Source organism: Miniopterus schreibersii (genome assembly GCF_964146895.1).
Source record: "Miniopterus schreibersii genome assembly, chromosome: 9".
NCBI lineage: Eukaryota > Metazoa > Chordata > Mammalia > Chiroptera > Miniopteridae > Miniopterus > Miniopterus schreibersii.
The window spans coordinates 10,228,843-10,250,744 of record NC_138118.1 but is presented as its reverse complement, the minus strand read 5'-3'; the positions used below and the strand labels follow the sequence as shown (position 1 = coordinate 10,250,744).

The window sequence follows — 21,902 nt, the reverse complement described above, 5'->3', positions numbered from 1 at the left end:
AAGAGCAGTGTAATTTAAAGGGGTTTCTGTAATTTAAAAGAGATGAGTTGCTCTGTGAAGATGGTTTTCAGTCCCCAAATGCACAGGTTAATATAAATTGTATCAGTAACTTAAGATATTAAAACAAACAACAATAAAAATAGAGGAGCTGGAGTGCTTAGCTCTTAAGGAACCTGGTGAATTAGACTAATTATGCCAAAAGATTTTACATCCATGTTCCTGAAAAAAACAGAAATGAGATTGATGTTAAGCATGAAATTGATGATGCCAATCACACTGATAAATACTAATTTCAATAAAAATCAACTGATTTAGTTTCCACTATTGGCCTATAGTGCTAAAAGTTGAAAAAGTGCCACTCATCAAAAAGGCAGTGATCCTTGGACTGTAGAGCACAGTATTTTATTTTCAAATAGAAGGAATGGATTTTGCTTCTCTATCGCCAACGTCTTTCTTTGAGGCCAATTCGAGACCCTGGTGAGGCAGGAAGGGTACAGGGTGCCTCTTGTGACCATGAGAACTGTTTGCCTAGGACTGAATGTCAGGCTTCGGTCACAGCACTAAAACTATCATGCCAGCTGGGTTTCATGCCAGGCAAAGTATGTGTGTACCCATCTCCAGCTGGGCTTAGGGACTTCAAGCTCTGTGAGCATGGGCTACAGTGGAAAAAGAAGTAGTGGGAGAAGCGAAAATCTAGGGTATTAGAGAAACGTCACCTCATGCCTCATCACTCATGCCCCTGGGAAGACTCAACTGAGGAGAGAGGTTTTGTTTTCATTTTTAATATATGTCTCAAATATTGCAATGGGACATACTTATGCTAAAAGGGGGGAAATTTTGTTTAAGAACTTGCTAAGTTAAAGAACTGTTGTTGCTATAAGCAACCTTAGGACCCAGAACCAAGAAAAATATAAAAGCAGAGCTCCAGGGGATTTCAGGTAGATAAATAGTTCAGGATATTGAGAAGGTAGGGTCATCATTTTAGGCTGATGAAGATGGAGAGTAAGGGAGGGTGGTAGATTCAATTTGGCCACAAATTATTTACAGCTCCTTCCATGAAGCAGCGGGGTCTGTTTCCCCATCCCTTGAGTCGGACCAGCTCTGTGACTTGTTTTAGCTCACAATGCTGCAGAAATGATGCCAAACTTCCCAGCCTGGCCTCAGAACGTCCGGAAGCTTTCATTTTCCCCTCCTGGACCCCTAGGACCATCATGCTGTGAAGATGCCTGGGACGAAAATCAGGTACAGAAAAAGGCTCAGGTGTCCCGGACATTCTAGACACCCCTGCTGAGAGCCCCAAACATGTGACAGAGTCCCTCTTCTATAAAGACTCAGTTAAAACTGTAGCTCATGAGACCAAGGGAGACTCCAACAGGTAACTGATACAGAGAGGGGCCTGGAAGTAGGGGAAATGCTAGTTCTTCGGGAGAGGTAGAGGGAGAGAGCGGGAGGGAGGGCTCCTAACCTGTGCTCTCACTCAGATAGGTATCAGTGGCTCACCTACCTCCAGAGAGGGCACGTGGGTACCGAAGAGCCCAAGAATCCAAACAAGCCCTCAGTCTCACTGGGTAAAGGGCAAATTAGGACGAAAAGAGACACAATGAAGACAGCAACCAGGAGCTGCTTTACCCTGAGCTAAAGGCAAATAAAGTGACAGAATACATCTAACCCTCACCTGAACTTTGCGAAGCTAACCACAGGAGCTTTCTTTGTGATTTTATGCCTTGTCTATGGGGCTGGGTTCTAACATTTAGTTCTGCTTCTCACACCCATGTTTCTTGTTATTGTTGTTGTTTTGTGGAGGAGGCCAGAAGAAACTATGCCACCGTTGCTTTTGCAAGTCTTGCGCCAAGAGGAATGCTTTAACTGCAGGGGGTGCAACGGTCAGGGGGGTAGGAGATGGCATGATGAACGCTCCAGACACAGCACCAAGAATACAGTTTACCTACCTAGGGTTTCAGTGCAGACAGGCTCAGGGTTACCCAACCACGCCTACCAGGGGGAAGAAATCCTCTCATGACCATCGTCTTCCTTTAACAGCCTTTCCTTTACCTAAACCACTCTTCCCGCCCTAATTCAGGCCAAGGGGTTAAGCAAACTCTTCATGGTGAGGAGGTGTTTGGACAAAGGAGGTAAGCCTAGTGCGACTGACAGTCTAATACCTTCCAAGGCCCTTGCAAAGATTCAATGATGTGTTTAGTATAAGCGGCTGGCATAGAACCTGCGCTTGCTAATGGAAAGTATGTTCTCTATTTGTGGCTTTGCAATATGACTTAAAACATCTATACAACTATTTCAAATATAATTATGCTATTATGATTTTTTTTTTCTTCTTAAGCCGGCAATAGCTTGAAAATAGTGACTGCATTTTACTTGTGTGTATACTGGTCTACAGCATGTAGTTCCTATTACACACTCCACAAATATTTGTTGAATGAGTAATTGAATGAACAAAGGCAATAAGATATTTGCTAAATTGAGTAAAAAGGTGAGCAAGAAGGGATGTGAATGTCTATGATGTTTTCTATTTACAGCCTGCATTTGTTTTTGTTTGTTTTTTTGTGTTTTTTAAACACGCCCTCCATACCTATTACATCCAAAAAATACATTGTACTTTTCTTACCTACTTTTCATACACAGTTGTTTCCTTTTACCCTTGCTATTTTTAAGTAGTTTTGATTGATTAGAATTCTTAACCCTTAAAATCCTTGATTCTTAAATGTCAAGGAATTGTCTTCAGCCTGCGTTTGGATGCGAAGAGGGTTGGCCTCAGGCTCACTGCTGGGGCTCACAGCGCAGCTTCCAGGAGGTGTCAGAGCTACAGACCCGTCCACTGTTTCTCCTTTGCAAACAGCCAAGCCAGGCAGGTATGTGTGTCCTTCCTCCCCCCCCCCCCCCATCTTTATTGCTGTTCTTTAGCAGAGAAACACTATGGGAAGCTGTAAGGAGTGGTCAAGATGTGGTGTTCATCATGTGTTTATGCCTCTGAAGCGCTTTTAGAGGAAGATGCCAAAAATTGCAAACTGCTTCCAGAAGATGATATAAGGCCAAATTAGAGATCCTGGTAGGAAGCGGCCCAGGAGGTGAGCGTGGCCTGCCGCAGAGGGCAGAGACTACCAGACGTTTCCAAAGAGACTAAAGCGTGAGTTGTGTTGAAAAGATGAATGAAATTCAAACAGCAAACAAATAAATAAATAAGCTAGAAGACAGAAAAAATACTCATGAATCCTGAGAACAATCAGCTACAACTATGGATTAGACACCTGTCCCAACCAGTTAACTTCCCAAAACAATAAAGCATATTATTCAGGCCGCATTGGCTTTTGTCTTTCTATTTTTTAAAATTAACCAGGCCCCAAATACCCTGCAAAGATATTAATATGAAAAGTATTTCTATTAATTGATTCGTTGGATACCCTTTTGGGTGAGTGGCCTACAATCCCGCTGCCTCAAATAAGCAGGGAGAGTCCGCTGAGAGTTGGCGAGCATGTGGACGTTCTGCAAACGGCCCGGGTGGAAGTCAGCTTAGCTAATTCAATCTGTTTCGTGGGTAAGTGGTCCTCGGTTCACTGTGCCTACTCACCGTGGTCAAGGATATACTTCACGATCTCCCCGTTGCCGGTTTTAGCTGCGTGGTGAAGGAGTGAACAGTGGTCTGGTCCCTGAATTAGCAGACTGCCTCCGTTTTTATAGCTCTCTATTAGCTGAAAAAGAGACAGATGAAAAGCAGCTGAGACACAGTCCGGAACAAGGAGATCAGCTCGCCGGTGATAAAATGAGAGCAGTGCAGCAAACCACAAATGTTTCTAGCCTCAGAGGGCACAGAGAAGCAGAGAGAGAAGTGACCTTCCCCAGCTGTGTTGTCACTCAGATAGATGGCCAGCGTCTCGCTAACTCCTCAGAGGGTCTATGGGTGTTGAGCATCCTAAGAAAACCAAAACATAATGACTTATTTCTTTTTCTGTTTGTTTTTGTGCCTCTTTTCTGGACACTGGTCCTTGTTCCAGAGCAGCCGAGGGTGGAGAAGAGTATAAAAGCTTTCCTACGTTGGCTCAGCTTTGTCTTGAAAGAACAATAAAAGCTATAGGCAGGAGTAGGTTGGTGTCCGGTAGATGACTCCTTCCCTGTTCTTCGGTTGCCTTCCGTCTCTAATGAACCTAGCTACACAGAAGCTCCTTCCCGTTTCCTGCGCGAGGTCGCTGTACACGCGCACACAGCATGCACACACGCACACACACGCACGGCTTCCTCCTTTATCCAGGTGTGCAGCCCAGCCTGCACGCATTCTGCTAATCATCCTACACCTGCTCCACAGGGCTAGAGATGATCTGAGGGATTCAGAGAATGTAGGAGTAGAAACCCAAAACACCTAAACCTTGAGAACAAACTAGAAAAAAAAACATTTTGCAGCCTGAGGATAAGATAGCTAATGGGGGCATAGTCTAAGTTTGTGAAATATTAAACATCATAGAAAGTATAAATGGGTCCCTATTCTGCAAACTTCGGTATATCAGGACAGGAAGAGCCTTCTGGAGCTTCTAAAAGGTAGTTTTAGGACAGATAAGAGTCAAACAACCCAGCAAGTAACAAGCAAAAGGAATGTGTCCACCACCAAGAAGCTGGATGGCACATTATAAAAAAATCAACATCTCATGAGGTCAAAGAGAGGAAACTTACACAGCTCGTGCTTCCACTCAGATACAACCATAGCACTGCCATGTGTCAGGTGCCAGGGAAACAGAAATGAAGACAACTCGGCCACTGGCCTCAAAGACCTACAGTCTCCCATGGGGGCACAGATGTGGAAAGAACTACACCGGAGCGGAGAGGACCGTGATGGGGCCATCCCAGGGCTAGGAAAGCATGAAGTAGGGGATGGAAAAGTCATGAAAGACTTCCTAGGAAACAGATAAAAAAGGAGTAGCTGAAGGGGCGTAAGGCACACACGGGGACTTGATCCCCACACTGCGCAGTAGGAAGAAGCAGCTAAGAGTTTTCCACCTGAGTCTACGAGAATCCTGTTGTTTCACTGCATTGCCACAGTGATAGTCCCTTTCCTGGGGGCAGACCCATGAGGGATTCGGGCTCAGTAGAGGAGCACAGGCCCAACCCATCCGCTGCCTTGATTCTGCCTTTCCGTGGTGTTTTTAGACACTGAGCATTAAGTTAGTCGGTGGGCATCTCATGCGGCCCAGCTCATGGAGCTCCTCAAGGCAGCTTTCCCACGGATGGTCCTGGGGGCCCTTGTTCTCTGCTCACTGGTGCACCGCCCTCTCTCACACACACATGCAGCCAGTTTCACATTTAACACTGATGGTGCTTTCTACTTGCAATAGAAAAATTAAAGAACACAGAGAAGAAGAAAAAAAAGGGAAAGAAAAATACTAGGAAAGGAAAAGAAAGAAAGAGGTAAGAAAAAAGAAAGCATAAAAACACCCCAAGCCCCTTGTACTTCATCTCTCAGTAAATAAGGGGAAGTTCTTGCATTGTTTCTTAGACATTTAGGTAGTAAGACAGTTGACTGAACATGGTGATTTCCTATAACTCGAATGATTCTGCATATTAAGTACAAAAAAATTGTGGTGATACACCCAAGGACCTGGAAAACTCGCTGCCTAGACTAGAAGCATGCACGAAATAAGGTGAAAGGGTTTCAAATGTACAGTTTGCAAAATGTTCTGGCTTAGAAGCTCCGCAAGGGCAGGGGTCAGATCTTAGTCATGTCTTCATCTCCCAGAACCTGATAGGAGGCAAAGCAGGGAGTATAGGATGGTCCTGGTTGAATCTACTGCTGGGAAATGGCATCGAACTCACAGGTGTACTGCGCGGAGAGCACCTTTCTCTTGCGGGTAACAATTCCTGGTAACACTATGATCTGGACAGTGCACAGGCCCTATTTCCAGAATTATGTGCCTAAAGACGGCTGTTTGTCTGGCTGGTGTGGCTCAGCGGTTGCGCGTCGACCTAGGATCCAGGAGATCGAAGTTCGATTCTCAATCAGGGCACATGCCCGGGTTGCAGGCTCGATCCCCAGCAGGGGGCGTACAGGAGGCTGCTGATCAATGACTCTCATCATTAATGATTCTCTCTCTCTCTTTCCCTCTCCCTTTCTCTCTCTGAAATCAATAAAAATATATTTTAAAAAATTAAGATGGCTATTTATCAAGGTGTTTGTAACCATCTCACCATTTGTTTTATGCTAGTGACCTGTGAAAAAGGTAGCACAGAGTTTCTCAGTTTATTCAACAGTTGTGTCTCAGAAGAAATTGTATTCAAGGGCAGTGCTTCCCAGCTTTCTTCTAAGGCTTTTGGTTTCTGGATCTGCAATGGCACCATCCTCCACAGGCTGGGGAGAAAGGCACAGCCTGTGCCCCTAGGGAGCTGCCCATATTACAGAGCTGATCGATGCCAGTGTGGGCCTTACAGGTATAGATGGGCAGCCATAGTCCCAATGCCCGAAAAGGACATGGAACCAAATATAGCTTTTAGAATGGTCATAGACTATATCAGGCTTTATAACAAAGATTTGCATCTCCACCATGTTTAGCTCTAAAAACACAGATTAATACTATGTTAATAAAATAGCCAGCACTTTAGAATCCCTTCTATGTAATAGGAACAGCCAAGAGCTTTACATGTATTATTACATTCGATCCTCACAAAGTGAAGAGAGAGGCATTATTATTATTCCATTTTATAGATGAAGAAAATGAGGCACAAAGAGAATTAAGTAATTATACAAAGTCACACATCTAGGGAATGGCAGAGCTGAGATCCGAACCCAGGCAGTCTGACTTCAGAATCTGCATTCACTTCCTTCCCTCCAAACTAAAATTCACCAGAAAACATAAGTACAAATTAAAATGCTCAAGGAGGATCAGACAAAGTATCTTCTTTTAGTTTCCTGTGGTCCCCAAAATATAAAACTGTAATAATGTTGGAAGACATAGGCTCTGACCTGAAGAATGTCTAAGTAATTTTTACACATGCATTCATTTCAAGATCTGTCTAAAAATAAGTCTTTAAACCTCCAATATCAGCTTCTAGAGAACGGGAATTGTGGGCACTGTGAGCACTGTGTCCTGGGGACACACAGTCCATTTTAACGAGTCAAGGCAAATTGCACAGTTATCTTCCAGAAACCTTTTGCTGTTAGGAAACGTGGACATGCTGTGAGGACCCCTCTCATCCTCTCTGTTCAATTTTCAACAAAGCATCCCTCTTCTTTCTACTCAGCCAGCACAGGCAGGGGGTTTGATAAATGACATATGGGGTCATGAAAATTTGGTGTGAAATGATGTTGACTTAAAGTTCTTAAAGAATCACCAAAAGTTTGGGTAGGAAGATGTCTTACCTTCATAAGATCACCAGCTATTACTGCCTGCAAAATTGCTGCGAAAGACAAAAGAGAGATGTCTCATTAGTAGAAGACCCTCTCATTAAAATATTTAAAAGGGCTGGATCCATATTTTGCAGAAATAGTCTACATTTGAGGCAGGGATCAGGGAAGGAGAAGCATGCCAAGGTCGAATCTTGGAACAGGCTATGAGGCCTTCTCGTCAGCCCTTCCCTACCCGGGCACCCATCCCCTGTATCCTCTAGAGCCTGCCAGAGCCCCCTCCAGCTCTGGGGCAGCAAAGAGAACATGAAATTTGGAGTCGCACAGGTTGGGTTCAAATCTTAACTCTGACACAAGTTGTGGAACACTGAGTGGAGCATTTAATCCCTCTGGGCCTCTGTTTCCACATCTGTAAAACAGCAAGTCTAAATCTTCTAGGATTGCTGAAAGGACCGATTAAATCACATAAATGTTCCTAACACATTCACCGATGCCGGCTAGGTGCCTAGTCATGCTTGCGTTTGGTCCCCTTTTTCTAGTTCCTCCTACGTTGTCCTCTTGGGGTTCAAAAAAACACTAGTGATTTTGTGGGTGTGCTTTGTAATGATAAATGAATACCTCCTGCTATGGAAATGAAGGGGACCAGCAGCAGTGAAGAGGAAACACATATATTTTAATTACGTTTTGGAGAAAATAATCATGTTTAGCATCTAATTCAATGGTGACTCTTATGGAAAGGACCCAAAGGCTTAGGTAACCCGAACTAATTGTAAGAATATATAGCCTTAGGGGGGAAATAGAAGTACATGTGCATGTCATGGGGGGGTAGATGGATGAGAAAATAGGACTGATGAAAGGGGAACAGAGTATGCCTGCGTCTAATGACAATTGTGTTCCTAAAGGGGTCATATGCATAAGGTTAGAAATGGTTGCTGTAAAAAATAAAAACAAAACCTAGCCCAGCCGTTTGGCTCTGAGGTTGAACACTGGCCTAGGATCCAGGAGATTGGGCTTCAATTCCCAGTCAGGGCACATGCCCAGGTTGCAGGCTCGATCCCCAGTCGGGGGTGTGCAGGAGGCAGCCCATCAATGACTCTCATCATTGATGTTTCTATCTCTCTCTCTCCCTCTCCCTTCCTCTCTCTGAAATCAATAAAGACATATTTTTTAAAAAAAGGAAAGAAAAGAAAAAGAAATACCTAAAACTACACCAAAGATAGATTATTTTAGGCTTTAATGTCACAAAAATTTAGAAGAATTTATTTTTCAAAGCGTCATTTCATTGTTCTGTGTGAGCAGTCTCTCATATAGAGTTAGCCAAAAATTCAGTATCATGCATCAAAGTACATGGAGCCTTCGACCGTCCCTGAGCAAAGCCCTCCAAGCTTCTATGTGGAGCGTTTACGAGCCCGGGGGACCAGGTGCCGTGGGCCGCAGGCACGTTGAACTCTCTCACTGGCCCCGGACCGAGTGCCTTCTCCCCGATCAAAGCAGGAGCCCTGCAAACCTACGGAAATGAGCACGGAGGAAGAGGGGGGACGAAAGAATAGAGAGGAAAAGAGAACCGGAAAGAGCGGGAAAGTGTTTCCTTTCCGCAACGAGCTGTCCACAACATGCTCTTGTCACCTCCCTGAGGCGCCTGCGCAGTGCTTGGTCCACTCTCAGTACACAACAGTTGGTTGTTGGACGGCAAAGAGAGAAAGGAGTGAGAAGGGGAGAGAGACAAAAGTCACAGACAGGGACCTGATAAAATACTGTATCAAAAGAACCTAAGAAAACATGTCCCGTTCTTCATATTATGGATGGGGACACTGGGGTTCAGGGTAAAGTGGCTCTCTTGGAGCACAGATAGTGGTGGCCAGTCACCACCATCACATGGTTCCCTGTGTCCAGTCCAGGTCTCTGTCTACTGCCCTCTGTGGGCTCACCATGCAGACCTCTACTAGAGGCGTATGGAAAATGGAAGAAAATAGTCTTTATAGGTTGTAAAGCTTATAAGGTTGTGGAAAAGGCACTGGATTAGAGTCTTAAATCTAATCTCTATAATTTACTAGGCACATAAATTTAAAAGTCAATCTTCTTGAACCAATTTTCTTACTTGTAAAATATGGTTAACAGCTGTACTGCTCATCTCTCTGTACTAAGGATAAAACAAAAAAAAAGCTTTATAAATAGATATATAATATTACCAGAAAGGTTAGTTCTCAGGACTTTTGTGACTGTGCATGAAAAAGACATGAACACTTGGGAAGCAGCAGACACAGACAGCTCGGTTACTAGCGGGCCCGTCAGATGAAGGAGCCGATGGGATGGCACCTAACCCCCAGAGGTACAGCCTGCATCGGAGGCCAGGAGGCAGAGGCGGGAGGGAATATTAGCAATTGCAGGCCTGGGGGAACAAATCAGCTTGGACTTTTATGCTACAGGATGCTCTTTCACGGAAGCAGAGTACCCACCTAGGAAAGAAAGAAGGTGAGGGAAACTGCCCGAGGGGAAAGTTAATGCCGAGCTGCTACACACTAGTTCAAAGCAGCATAGAGCCTACGCTTTCAAAATCATATTAAAACTTTCCCCAGAACCTAAAAGAAAAAAAGAGGAATGTAGAGAAAAAAAGAATAAAGGAGAGAGAAAAGAAAAATGAATTCATTAACTTAGAGCACTTGTGTAATAAACTTTAGTGCATGTAAGTAATAAATCAAGACAATGAAGGAATTCCCCAGGACTAAGGCTATTTAAGGGGCACTAAAAGTGGAAGGAAGGAAGGAAGGAAGGAAGGGAGGGAGGGAGGGAGGGAGGGAGGGAGGGAGGGAGGGAGGAAGGAAGGAAGGAAGGAAGGAAGGAAGGAAGGAAGGAAGGAAGGAAGGAAGGAAGGAAGGAAGGAGGGAGACAGGAGAAAATTTATTGGCTAACGGTGGAGTTCAAAAAAGGTTTCTTGGAGGAGGCACAGTTGAAGCCAACTTATGGTAAGTGGAAGTAATTAGCAAAGGAGGTTTGGGAAATTCTTGTACGATAAAGGTAGGATATGAACAAAGACGTGAAAGTTCAAAGTCATGGTGTCGGAGGGAACCTGCAAAGAGCTGCATGTGACCACGTCTGAAGTGGGGAGAGGTCTCGGGCAATGTCTGTGATCACGGGGACCACCCCAGTGAGCACAATTCATGTCAAGAGAAAGCTCTTGGGTTTTACCCTGCAGGGGATGGGAAGCTACTGAAGAGTGAAAAGTTGATGAACGTTCTTAAGGATGCCAGTATGCTCATCCCCTCCTAGAAAGAGAGTGACGGCCTGCTCCCAGCTGTGTCCTCCCGACACCCACACTGCAGCCCCTTTCGGTTTCCACCCCAGACTCACTCAGAAGCACTGTGATTTATGTCTGTTCATTTCCAACAGCCTCCCAGCTTCAAGCCCATATGAACAGGTAGAAGATCACATAACAGAGTCACAACCACAAATAATTTCCAGTTGCACTGGAGATGGAAAGCTTGAATATTTATTTGTAAGTCAAGCAATGCACCCAAGGGTAGCTATTATGCAAACATTAGCAGGCACAAGGCCCACTTCTCTCTCCTCATTAATGTCCTTCCCCATGAGCACTGCTGTTTAAGATTTCCTCGGCGTAAAGAGAGCTTGAATCCATTAGTCTCAACTCCAGATAATACCCTTCTGAAAGATCAAGCTCAAAAACAAAAGAGTTGTTATGATTACGGTATTATCCCTTATTATGTCCTGAGCTCTTGCCTTTTCCAAGACTCCTCTACCCTGAAGAAACAATGCCCCACATGCAAAGGCGCAAAACAGGCCAAACTGTTAATGGAACAAAAGGTTACTGAGTAGATGAGTAAGTTCCTGGACGATTACATTGCATAAACTTATGTAATTAGACAGAAAAGTAAGGGGGGGCAGGGAATGGAGAACTTTGCCATTATCAGGGGTGAGAAGTTGAATCATTAGTCACATGAAACGGTTTGTTTTTCCTTCAGCGCTACGCCTTCCAGTGAATTGCTATCCTGTAAACATCCCAAGACAGAAAACTGGAACTGAGAGGCCAGGGCGCCAGGAAGGAATCACTGTTCTCCTTCTCGGTCTCTGCTCCTGAGGCCTCGATGCCCAAGAGCCAGGATATCCTCAGACATCCGTGCATGGAAGAAATAAATGGCTCCTCTCACCTGGACTCTGCATAGGGACAGCAGTCCACAGGGCCACTGGCTGGCCCGCCTGCTCCTGCCACGCCAAGCCCTTTGAGGATGCGGGAATGTAACTAGAAAATAAGCGTCACCCTCTCGGGGAACTGACATTTTGGCAAGGAGTCCACACTTGGAAAGGACATATTGTAATTGCATCTAGAATCAGACTGCTTAAGTCCTGTGAGTGCCATTAACTAGCTGTCACCTTGGGTTAGTTACCAAGCTTCAGTTCTCTTATTAGGAAAATGAAGGTCAGATTGGTTCTTTTGAGCCTCTGCCTTGCAAATAAGCTCAAGGAACAGAGAATCTGGCCATTACAGACTTCAGTGTAGAACAGCGTGGGATGCTGATGCTTTTAGCCCTTTTACACTGAGAAATGAGGTTAGGCGAAGGCCAACGACGGCTCTAGAATTTGGCATATGACTGTTTCCACAGGGATAGTATAAGGTTTGATTTTGCTCTGCAGATGAAAATATTTAAGAACAAAAGGTACACAGAACTCGGCAAAGCCACATATATGTTTATCATTCTTAATAAATTGACCAAAAAACTACATTATTTATTATATATAAAATAGAGTTGCAACTCTGAGCCCTTACATTTACTGAAAAAGTTTAATCTTTCATGTTCAGTTACTTTTTAATTTTTAAATTATTTTAGTGCCAACTCATTTGTTTTCTATTAATGACAGCAGTCATCTAAATCTTTTTTTTAATTATAGAAGAAAAAATTAAAAATAAAAATGGAAACCATTGAACAAAGAGAGGCTTGTGGAGACCTGGCAGGGGCTGGAATCAGTTGACTCACTGGGAATGATAAATATATGTCTGACTTGGCAAAGTTCTGCATACTTTTTACTCCTAAATATTTTCATCTGCAAAGCAAGAATCACAACCTAAATGACCCCTTCAGAAATTGTCATATTCCAAATTCCAGAGCCGTGTTTGGTCTTAGTCTAACCCTCCTCGTTCATAAATGAGGACATGGTTTTGAGAAGTGACTTTCCAAGATCATGTGCTTAGAATCCAGCTGAGGAGAAGAGGGACTTTATTTTCTTTATCTTTTGGTTTCTTTTATATTTTCTTTTATTGTTTCTAACCTCTAGCTCAAGAGTTCTTTCCACAATGCAATTTCTCCTTGGTTTAGCTTGGAGCAGGGTAGGCAAAAGTTAAAACAAATGACCCCAAATAAAAGTTTCATGAACACATCGCATGCAAAATGAAGCCAACTGAATTGATGGCTTTAAGAGGCAACACTTTTATGCCAAAGGAGACTGAATAGTGAGCTCACCCAGGACAAGTGCTATGTTCACGGTTCCCTCAGCCTGACCGTCACTGGGGTCTTCATACCTGTCCTTTATTCCAAGTCACTTGCTGCTCAGCCACCAGAGAGCTGGCACTGTCAGCTGCCTAAGCACCCACTTCTCTGACATACATATTTCTGCAAAGCATTCCCTTAGCAGATGCATTCAGTCAACCGCGGTACATGAGCAACAAACTGTGAAGGCTTAGCTCCCCAAAATGGGACTTAAAACGATCATCAAACACTGCGAAGGTGATCTAACACACATACTGCGATTATGCTAATCAGGCACAAATGAGAAACAGCTTCTGGAAATGACTGTAATTAATGTCATTTTACATAGTCATACCTAACAAGTCCAAGATGAAGTGAGAGGAAGGAGGAATTAAATATTTCTAAAGGCCTCTGCATTTTAATCTAGGCCTAGAGGAGGTTTTGACAATTGATAACAAGATACGTGTCAAGTTATTTGTTAATAATACTAGGTTAAAAATACTGAGAGTTTTTTATAATGCAGTAGGAAAGTTTCAACATTATTCTTATAATGACATACACATCTATATCAGTTCTCCACTACTGCATAGCAATTCATCCCCAAACACAGAGGCTTAAAACAACAGTGATTGAGTTTGGTCAAAAATCTGCAATTTGGGCTGGGTTCAACAGAAACAATTTGTTTCTGTTCCACCTGGCATCGGCTGGGGTCGCTCCACTGAAAGCTGAGAGAGCCACTTTCAAGACGATCATAACTGGCAGCTGGGTGCCGGCTTCAGCTGGGAGCCTTGGCTCCTCTTGCACAGGTTCCTCGTGGGCTCTTTGGGCTTCCTCCTGAAATGGTGGCTGGGTTTCAAAAGCAACTTCCCAAGGAGAGCCCAGTGGAAGTGACCTTGCCTTGGAAATCACACTGTCATTTCTGCTCTCGTCTCAACTTTGCTCATAGCCAAGGAGAGAGGACATAGACCCCCCATCTCAATGGAAAGAGTGTCAAAGTCATATTCAAGACTGTGTGGGATGGGTGATAATGCTCTGGCTGTTCGGGGAAGATACAATCGGTCTCATCTCATCGCACCCGTGCATTGTGATGTCCTTTGCGTCAGAGGATGGGTGTTGGCTTCCAGTGAGCATCGGGAAAAGGCCATGAACAATAGCCTTTGCTACCCGTGCCACCAGAGGAGTGTATTTTGTATACGATATCATCTGTTTTATGTCCTGGGGTATCTCAGCAGAAAAATTATCTGAAGGACCAGCTTTCTGGAGCAGGAAGAAAGGCACGAAGAAGAAGAGGCGACAACAGCTGTTTGTAGAATTGAACTAGGAATTCTATCTAAGGCAGCTGAGTCCGAATTCTCTTTACAGTCAGATGGGAGAGAAGAGACGGCTTGGCTGGAGTAGGAAAAAGAAGGGGGAAGACTCACTCACTGAACTCTAATCCTTCGTCCCTCCCTCTGCCTACCAGCCTCCCCTCCATCGCCCAAATGTGGAGCGGAGGGTGCAGAGCACACATCTGACATATCTTAGTATTATTTTATCACCTTATCATCATTGGGATGAATCCATCAGTGGCATCTAAGGGTCATTCAAACACCACCTGTGCCAAATCTCTCTTAAAGTATAACCATCCATGGGAGACAAGACATAAATAGGTTTTGCATGTCTCTAATGACAGAGTTAATCCTTTAATTCAATTAGTCCTTGCTAATGGAATGCATGGATGTATATGGGTTCCTTCCATCTGCTGCTGCAATCCTTTTGAAGCTACTATTAGCATGGAAGAGGCTTCCTGTTTGGAGAAAAAACAAACAGCCCCCATCCAGCGGTCCCTCCTGGCAGAAAAACTCCACCCTGCTGCCAGAGGCCCAGGACATGTTCCCTTCGGAAACAGTCCGTTCCACTTCCCTCATTCACCACTGGAATCGGCTATAAACAGCGCAGGGACCAGATGTCTCTCCCAAACATCCCAATTGTTTATCTGTTGTTGTGAAATTGTTGTCTGGTTGTTTCACATGTCTAAGTCCCATCTCTGCAATTAAGCCACTAGCACAAAGACTGTGATTTGATTTGATTTTTTCTCTTTGTTTCATCCAGACTTCATCTTTTACTGAAAACTCCAAAGTACAGGAAATATATGAAGCACTTAATAAATACTTGGTTAATACTTGTGGCCTGGTGACTTAACTGGCTATCATTTCAATACGCTTTGAATCCTGAGTCAAGGAAGATGTTCCAGGAAACGAAAGAAAACCCGCTTTACTGGCCCCTGCTGAACCTGGCAGTCAATTTGGGGGCTGAAAATATTTTTAAGTCTCTTTGGTATCTAATGTTGCTTATTAGATGCACTGAAACACAATTGCAAGTATCTCAGCAGAGCAGAACTGTTTATATTATGGGTCAAATCAGAACCCTATACTAAGCAATGACGCATGTTACTTCCCAGGACATCAGCAGCAAGCTTGGATCAGTGTGAAAACAAATGTCATGGGTTAATTAATTTTCTTTGTGCATTAGGTTAGTGAAGACAAGTTCACAGGTTAAAGGGCCAATTGGATTCACACTCTTCCACTGTCACAGTATGTTACCTTCATCCAATCATGTAAAATTTGTGCCAACAGTCACAAGGGGGACCGGAGAGGTTGGTGAAAATATCTTAAGAATTTATACACCTGCCCTGGCGAGGTAGCTGAGTTTGTTAGAGAGTTGTCCTGGTATGCCCAAGATTCAGGTTTGATCCCCGGTCAGGGCACGTAAAAGAATTGACCAATGAATTCATAAATAAGTGAAACAAAAAATCGATGTGGAACAACAAATCGATGTCTCTTTCACTCTTTCTCAAATCAACTAAAAAATTTTTATTTTATTTTATTTTTTAAAATATATCTTTATTGATTTCAGAGAGAGGAAGGGAGAGGGAGAGAGAGAGAGAAACATCAATGATGAGAGTCATTGATCGGCTGCCTCCTGCACGCCCCTGACTGGGAATCGAGCCCGCAACCCGGGCATGTGCCCTCACCGGGCATCGAACCCCGATCGCCTGGATCCTAGGTCGACGCTCAACCGCTGAGCCACGCCCGGCTGGCCAACTAAAAAATTTTTAAAAAGAATCTATAAAACTCAAAATTAATGTTTTCTCTAGTGATACTATATCATCTTTGGATGTAGTAGGTCAACATTTTTTTTATATAGTAGCATTTCAAAAGTGATATCCAACTATTCCCTTACAACTCAAACACTATAAATCATTTTTAGCATCAATATTACAGAATCCCTTCAACTATTTTTATTCAATAAATGTTAAGCTTCCTCCCACAAGGAGGATTTTTTCATGTTTGTAAAAGGTTTTAATCCAACTACACCTTCCTAAATTCATGAATCCAACACAATTACAGTACACATAACACTCTTTGCCCTTCTCAACATTTGAATAAAGAAATATCTATTAAAATGCTTAGTACATTGTAAGCTGCTTCAGCAATGTCAGAGATTTTTAAAAATTCAAGTATTGTCCAAAGGTCCTCCTTCCCAAGAGTGTTGAGGAAATTCCATTGCAGTCGATGAACTTTGTTTATTTCTGCTTCCCTGGCTTTTGGATGATAAAGCTCTAATCCTGAGAGGGTAAGAGAAGTGGAGGGAGCAATCCACAAGGGCCTGGTGAGCCCCACCGATGAGCAGAAGGTACAGAGCCAGGGCCTCAGCACCTCCTGACTTTCCTGGGGGACCTCAGAGACCGCATCGGGGCCTGCGGCTCGTCCCTCCCCCTCAAGGTCAGGCGCATCCCTCCCGTGAAAGGTCCCCTGCGCTCATCTGATGTACCCAGCAGCACCTCTAAAAGGAACTTGGGTTGAAAAAGTGTGCTCCTGGGTCACTCGGTGAGAGCTGCGCACAGAGCAGACGCGGCCTGCGTGTGACGGATGGTGATTGGTTTCAACCAAACTCGGAGACTGCGTGGGAAATGGTGCTTAAGGCCAGGATCCAAGTACAGATAAACGTGTTCTGCGACTCAGCGAGCTGGTCACTTGATGGGTCATCCGGTCTTCAGGGTGCACATGACGCGCCTTATCATCGCCTCGCAGCCCCGCAGCCCGCTGACCGCTCGGTCACATGAAGGCCTTTTTCACGAGGACAGATTTAGCCCAAATGAAATTAGAACAAAAGTGCAGCCGTGGAGGAGTCAATAGGGAAAAGGTCACTTTCAGGAACACGTACCAGCAAAATGCACAAGTAGCAGAAATGCACAATTTAAAATAAAGATAAATTTCTAGAGCCTGCTCTCACTTGTAAGTGTAAATACAGAGGAGATCATTAGTATTTGCAATTAAGTTATAAGAAAACACTAATTTTGAATCTTCCCCATAATATCAGCATACGACAGATACTAATGGAAACAGAAAGATTAAGCATTTTATTTCAGGGACATGAAAAGTCAGTCTTTCACATCAACGCTATGCTAAATTGACTAAGCAACATCCCACCTCAGAAGCAAGAGGTATAAGGTAAAGGGTTAGTTCTGAAGCTTGCTCAAAAGGTCCAAAATAGAGCAGGCTTTGGGATATGAATAAATTTCTAATGACATTTATTGCAGACTAGATTTTACTGTCCAGTTGCTGTGAAGAGAAACAAAATGAAGACTAAACCTTCATTCTCCTTAGGAATGCATATACTTCTTTTTAAAAAAATTATTGATTGATTTGATAGAGAGAGGTTTGCCGTTCCACTTATTTATGCATTCATTGCTTGATTCTTGTATGTGCCCTGCCTGGGGATCGAACCCACAACCTTGGGGTATCGGGGTAATGCTCTAACCGAGTTACCCAGCCATGGGTAATGCATATACTCTTAAGAGAGAAAAGTAGGAGTCTCTATAAAGCCACACGGGTGTGTTTACACATCCGAGTGTAGCCCCTGGTTGCTAAAGAAATAGGGTGATGTGTGGAAGGATTTCCGAGGGAAGCCGCAAGATACTGTCCATGAAGGGGGGTGGCACTGACAGGAAAGATGGGTGAGGGGTTCCTGTAGAGAAGGCCAGCCGGCAGAGAGCACGGAGGAAGGAGTGACCAGCAGTCTCGCTCCATAAAGCGGGAGGTCTGAAATGGGGTGGGAAGTGAGTCAGGAAAACAGAAAAAAAGGGGTTGCTGGCAGGACACCTTCCAGGACTCAGGGAGTGATAGGCAGCCACAGACATTTCTTTTAAATCTCCACCTGAGGGTATGTCTATTGATTTTAAAGAGAGAGGAAGGGGGAATCGAACCCGCAACCTAGGTATGTACCCTGACCGGGAAAGGAACCTGCAACCTTCTGGTGCCCCAAATGGCACTCCAACCAACTGAGCTACCCAGCCAGGGAGACTTTTAAAAAAAAAAGTCAATTAAAATCACTCAGCAAGTCCGTTTTCAGAATGTAACCTTGGCCAAGGCTATCACTTCCTTCCTCCAAGATAAAAGGAGCTTAAAGAAAGGAAAGATCGCTGGGAAATCAGACGCCTGCAAAAGGATGACTTGGAGGGGAGCTTGGGGGGTGCACACTTTCTGGGAATGAGAAGCAGCCCACAGGGTTAGGCGGGGAAGACGTCGGGAGCAGACAGGACATGGTCAGAGCAACAGCCGGCAGTGGCCGCAACAGCAGGGCCCAGACGCCCCTGGTGCTTTCTTGCAAAACTCGGCTCTGAGCTGTTTCTGCAACGGCTGAGATAACTGCCGTCACTTACTGGGGTGGAAGGGACTACGGCGACGTCACCAGGCTGAGCAAAAGTGAGTGGATTCCGGCTCATCCCAAGTCCCTTTTGCAGTGAACTAGCGGGCCCTGCTTGGTCAGGAGAGGTGGCCGCTGCCTAATGAAACAGTAATGTGCTCTGTCCCTTGTCAGAGAAAGGCAAGGGGACAAAGCGGCCCGCAGCATCCGCGCACCGGCCAAGCCGGTTTCCTTCCTTTTCAGAGACTGGGCACGTGGTGAGGTGCGGACATGGCGGTGCTGCTATCATGGCCAGGAAAAAACTCACAGGGACACTCGTCGGCAGGAATCCACGCCCTTGCCCCGAGAGAGCGTGGCATGGGTGTCTCTGAAATCCCTTGCCCACACTGAGGATGGCATTTTGGGATTCTCCTCGTGTGTCACTGCCCAGTATTCTCGCCTGACCCAGAGGCCTTGGACGTCAGCCAGCTGGGCCTTCGAGAAGTGACCTGCCCAGATTACCCAGCCTGAGAAGGACAGAGCAGGGCAGGTGACTGGTTCTTCCCACTCCCACACCAAGGCTCTCAGCCCTGCCTGACCCTGTCATCCAGGCTCAGGGGGCCATTTGCCCAGGATGACACAAGTCGCTCTTGGCCCATTGGACTGTAGGCTGAAGGAAATGTTTAGTTCCAGAAAACTTCGAAAACAACAGACTTGAATAATTTCCCAAGTCCATGCAAACAGGACATATCAGGCCTATTGCTAAGAAAATATAATCCCATTTTGGGTATTTGACATTGATGGCTTCTCTCGATCTCTCTTTTGCACTTTTACTGGTCTGCTCTGCCCTTTCTTTTGTTCATACTTGCGAGCAAAGAAGTGCTAGGCATACAGCTAAATGTTTTACCTGTGTGATCTAATGTAATCCTCATAATAAATCTACTAGGTATGTATTATTATTGGCATCATTCCCACTTTAAGGATGAAAAAATTGAGACTTAGTGAGGTTAAGTCGCTTGCTCAAGGCCACATAGCTAGCATGCAGTAAAGCCAGGGTGTAAACCCAGCCTCGAGAGCCTGTTCTCTCCAGCAGGGCACTACCCGCCTCCCTTTCTTGGCTGTATAGACCGCCAAACACACTATGGTGTCACTGGGTGGTGAAATGAGGTCCTCTCTTCCTCGCGTTTCCCAGGTAAGCCCAGAAGGAGGTGGTTCTGTAGCCGTCTCCATGCCCCATACTCTTCTCGCTCTGATGAGGGAAGGTGCAGAAAATAAAGGTGCAGTTCTCGGGAAAGGGAGTGCTAGAGTAATACCTGCTTCCAGGTGTGATGTGGGATCATGCCGGTGGGGAATACAGGCTGTATGAAGCTAAGACAGTCACACTCTAACGTGGACACCCAAAACGGACCAGAAAGTGAGGACTGACATAGCTGGATGGCAAAAAGAGGAAGCATTTAGCTGACTGAAAATTCTGCAAGAGCTGGACTGATGAATATTTCCACAGCTCTGTCCAGGACAACACAGGCTTCGGTGGCTATGGCAGACAGCCCGGGCAAACAAAAACCCACAGAAAGGAGTAGCATGGCCGGGACTAACCTTCCAGGAACCAACTGAATAAGTAACAGCACAGTCTAATATTTTGCAACTGGTAATCATGATAAGAGACGCTTAGGCTCCTATCATGATTCAGGGCAACCAGTCGCCAGTGCTGCCCAGTTCTTGCCTTAAAATAACCTTACATGGAGAACACGGGGGTGGGGGGTCGGGGGTGGAGTTTTCATTGGATACTAGGGTTTCCAGTTAAGTAGAACACAGACAAATGGAGACCTGGCTGGTGTGGCTCAGTTGGCTGGAGAGTCGTCCCATACACCGAAAGGTCGAGGGTTCAATTTCCCGTCAGGGCATGTACCCAGGTTGCGGGTTTGATCTCTAGTCAGGATGCGTGCTGGAGGCAACCAACTGATGTTTCACTGTCCCATTGATGTTTCTCTCTCTCTTCCTCTCTCTCTAAAATCAATAAAAATAAATGCATAAAAAAAATTAAAATTACATTAAAAAAGAAAGCAAACAGACAAGTGGATAACAATTATCCTCACATAAAGATTGTATGGCAATCATTTCAGGTACCCACCTAGTTCCTTGATAACACGGGCACTAATGTGACCCATATAGTATCCTTTAATATAGAAAAAAATCTTAAAAAAACACAGTAAACTTTAAAAAGTAAGCACAACTGGACTGTTCCTTTTTGCTATCAGAGATGGCTATACAGGGACCAACTCAGGCATTTTCCATTCCCTTTCCAAACACTTATCTATAGCATGAGTGACTTATCTGTGGGAATGAAATCTACAATAAATAGCTTCGCTGCCAGAGGACCCATGACTGGCCACCTTATTTGATGACCTTTTCTACCCATCCACGTCAAAGCAAACTAGAAGGTTAGCCTTCCCCCTTTCCTCTCTTTTTTTCTGTTACTTTCTTATTTTGCAATGTTTTAAGTACTTTAACTTAAATATTCTCTGAGGCCAAAGGCAATCTAAAGCAAAATCGTAGGTGAATCTTAGTAAACAGCACTCCCCCCCACACACATACCTATAATAAGGCTTCAAACGATAATTAGATAATTATCGCCAGCCAGCAAAGCATTCCACAGCCACCAGCAGGATCAAAGGATTATATGGTTACAATCAACAGCGAGAGTTAATAAAGGGGAATGAGAGAGAATAGAGGGTCAGGGCTTGGAGAAAGAAATATAAGCTGATTTTAGACAGCTTAGGGGGTTTTGTTTGGTTTTCTTTGCTTGCTCTGTTTTATTTTGTTTTTCTAATCAGCACTGATTGTCTGTTTTCCTAGGATTTGTGAAAGAAGACTAGCCAAGAAAAAGAATGCTCTCATTTATTCCTTTCCTCTCGCACGGTCGTCGGGCGTCGGGGAGCACCCAGTGAGACCACCATAAAAGGCCATCTCTTCAGCACATCAGTGGCTGAATTTCTTTGGAAAGGGACCAAGAAGGACTAACCTATTTTCCACAACAGGGAACAATGTGGACGCATTGAAAGTTTCTGTTTGCCAACAGCACATACTGCAGCAAATGTAACAGTGAGATTTGTACAGAGGGATTCAGTTCTGTGCCAGGGCACAGCACAGAATGGGGCAACATCTCTATTCATGGAGTTTATAATTAAATAAGAATGGCAACACCACCCAAGGAGGGGGCAGTCTGGAACTCACCCAAAAAAAACAGTAAGTGAACAGGGAAGGAGAAACCATGGGCATTTGCGTTGTCAGGCAAACACATCCTTGTTTGTCCTTAGGATCGATGGAGGTGGTTCGAAGACTCAGGAATTAATGAGCACGGAGGGGGGACCTGAGTGAAGGACAGTGAAGGTGGGCTGCAGAGAGGTGGTAGGAGTTGA

General features: G+C 44.6%; 1 protein-coding gene across 1 annotated transcript in view; it reads right to left on the bottom strand.

The window, feature by feature from the left end:
* DGKI (diacylglycerol kinase iota) overlaps window positions 1–21,902 on the bottom strand; it is a 243,334-nt gene that overhangs the window by 15,222 nt on the left and 206,210 nt on the right. Inside the window, exons 29-30 of the mRNA XM_081147568.1 lie at window positions 7,355–7,392; window positions 3,584–3,704 (exon numbers count right to left, since the gene is read on the bottom strand). Of these exons, the coding sequence (XP_081003694.1) occupies window positions 3,584–3,704; window positions 7,355–7,392 (159 nt within the window). The remainder of the gene's footprint in view (window positions 1–3,583; window positions 3,705–7,354; window positions 7,393–21,902) is intronic.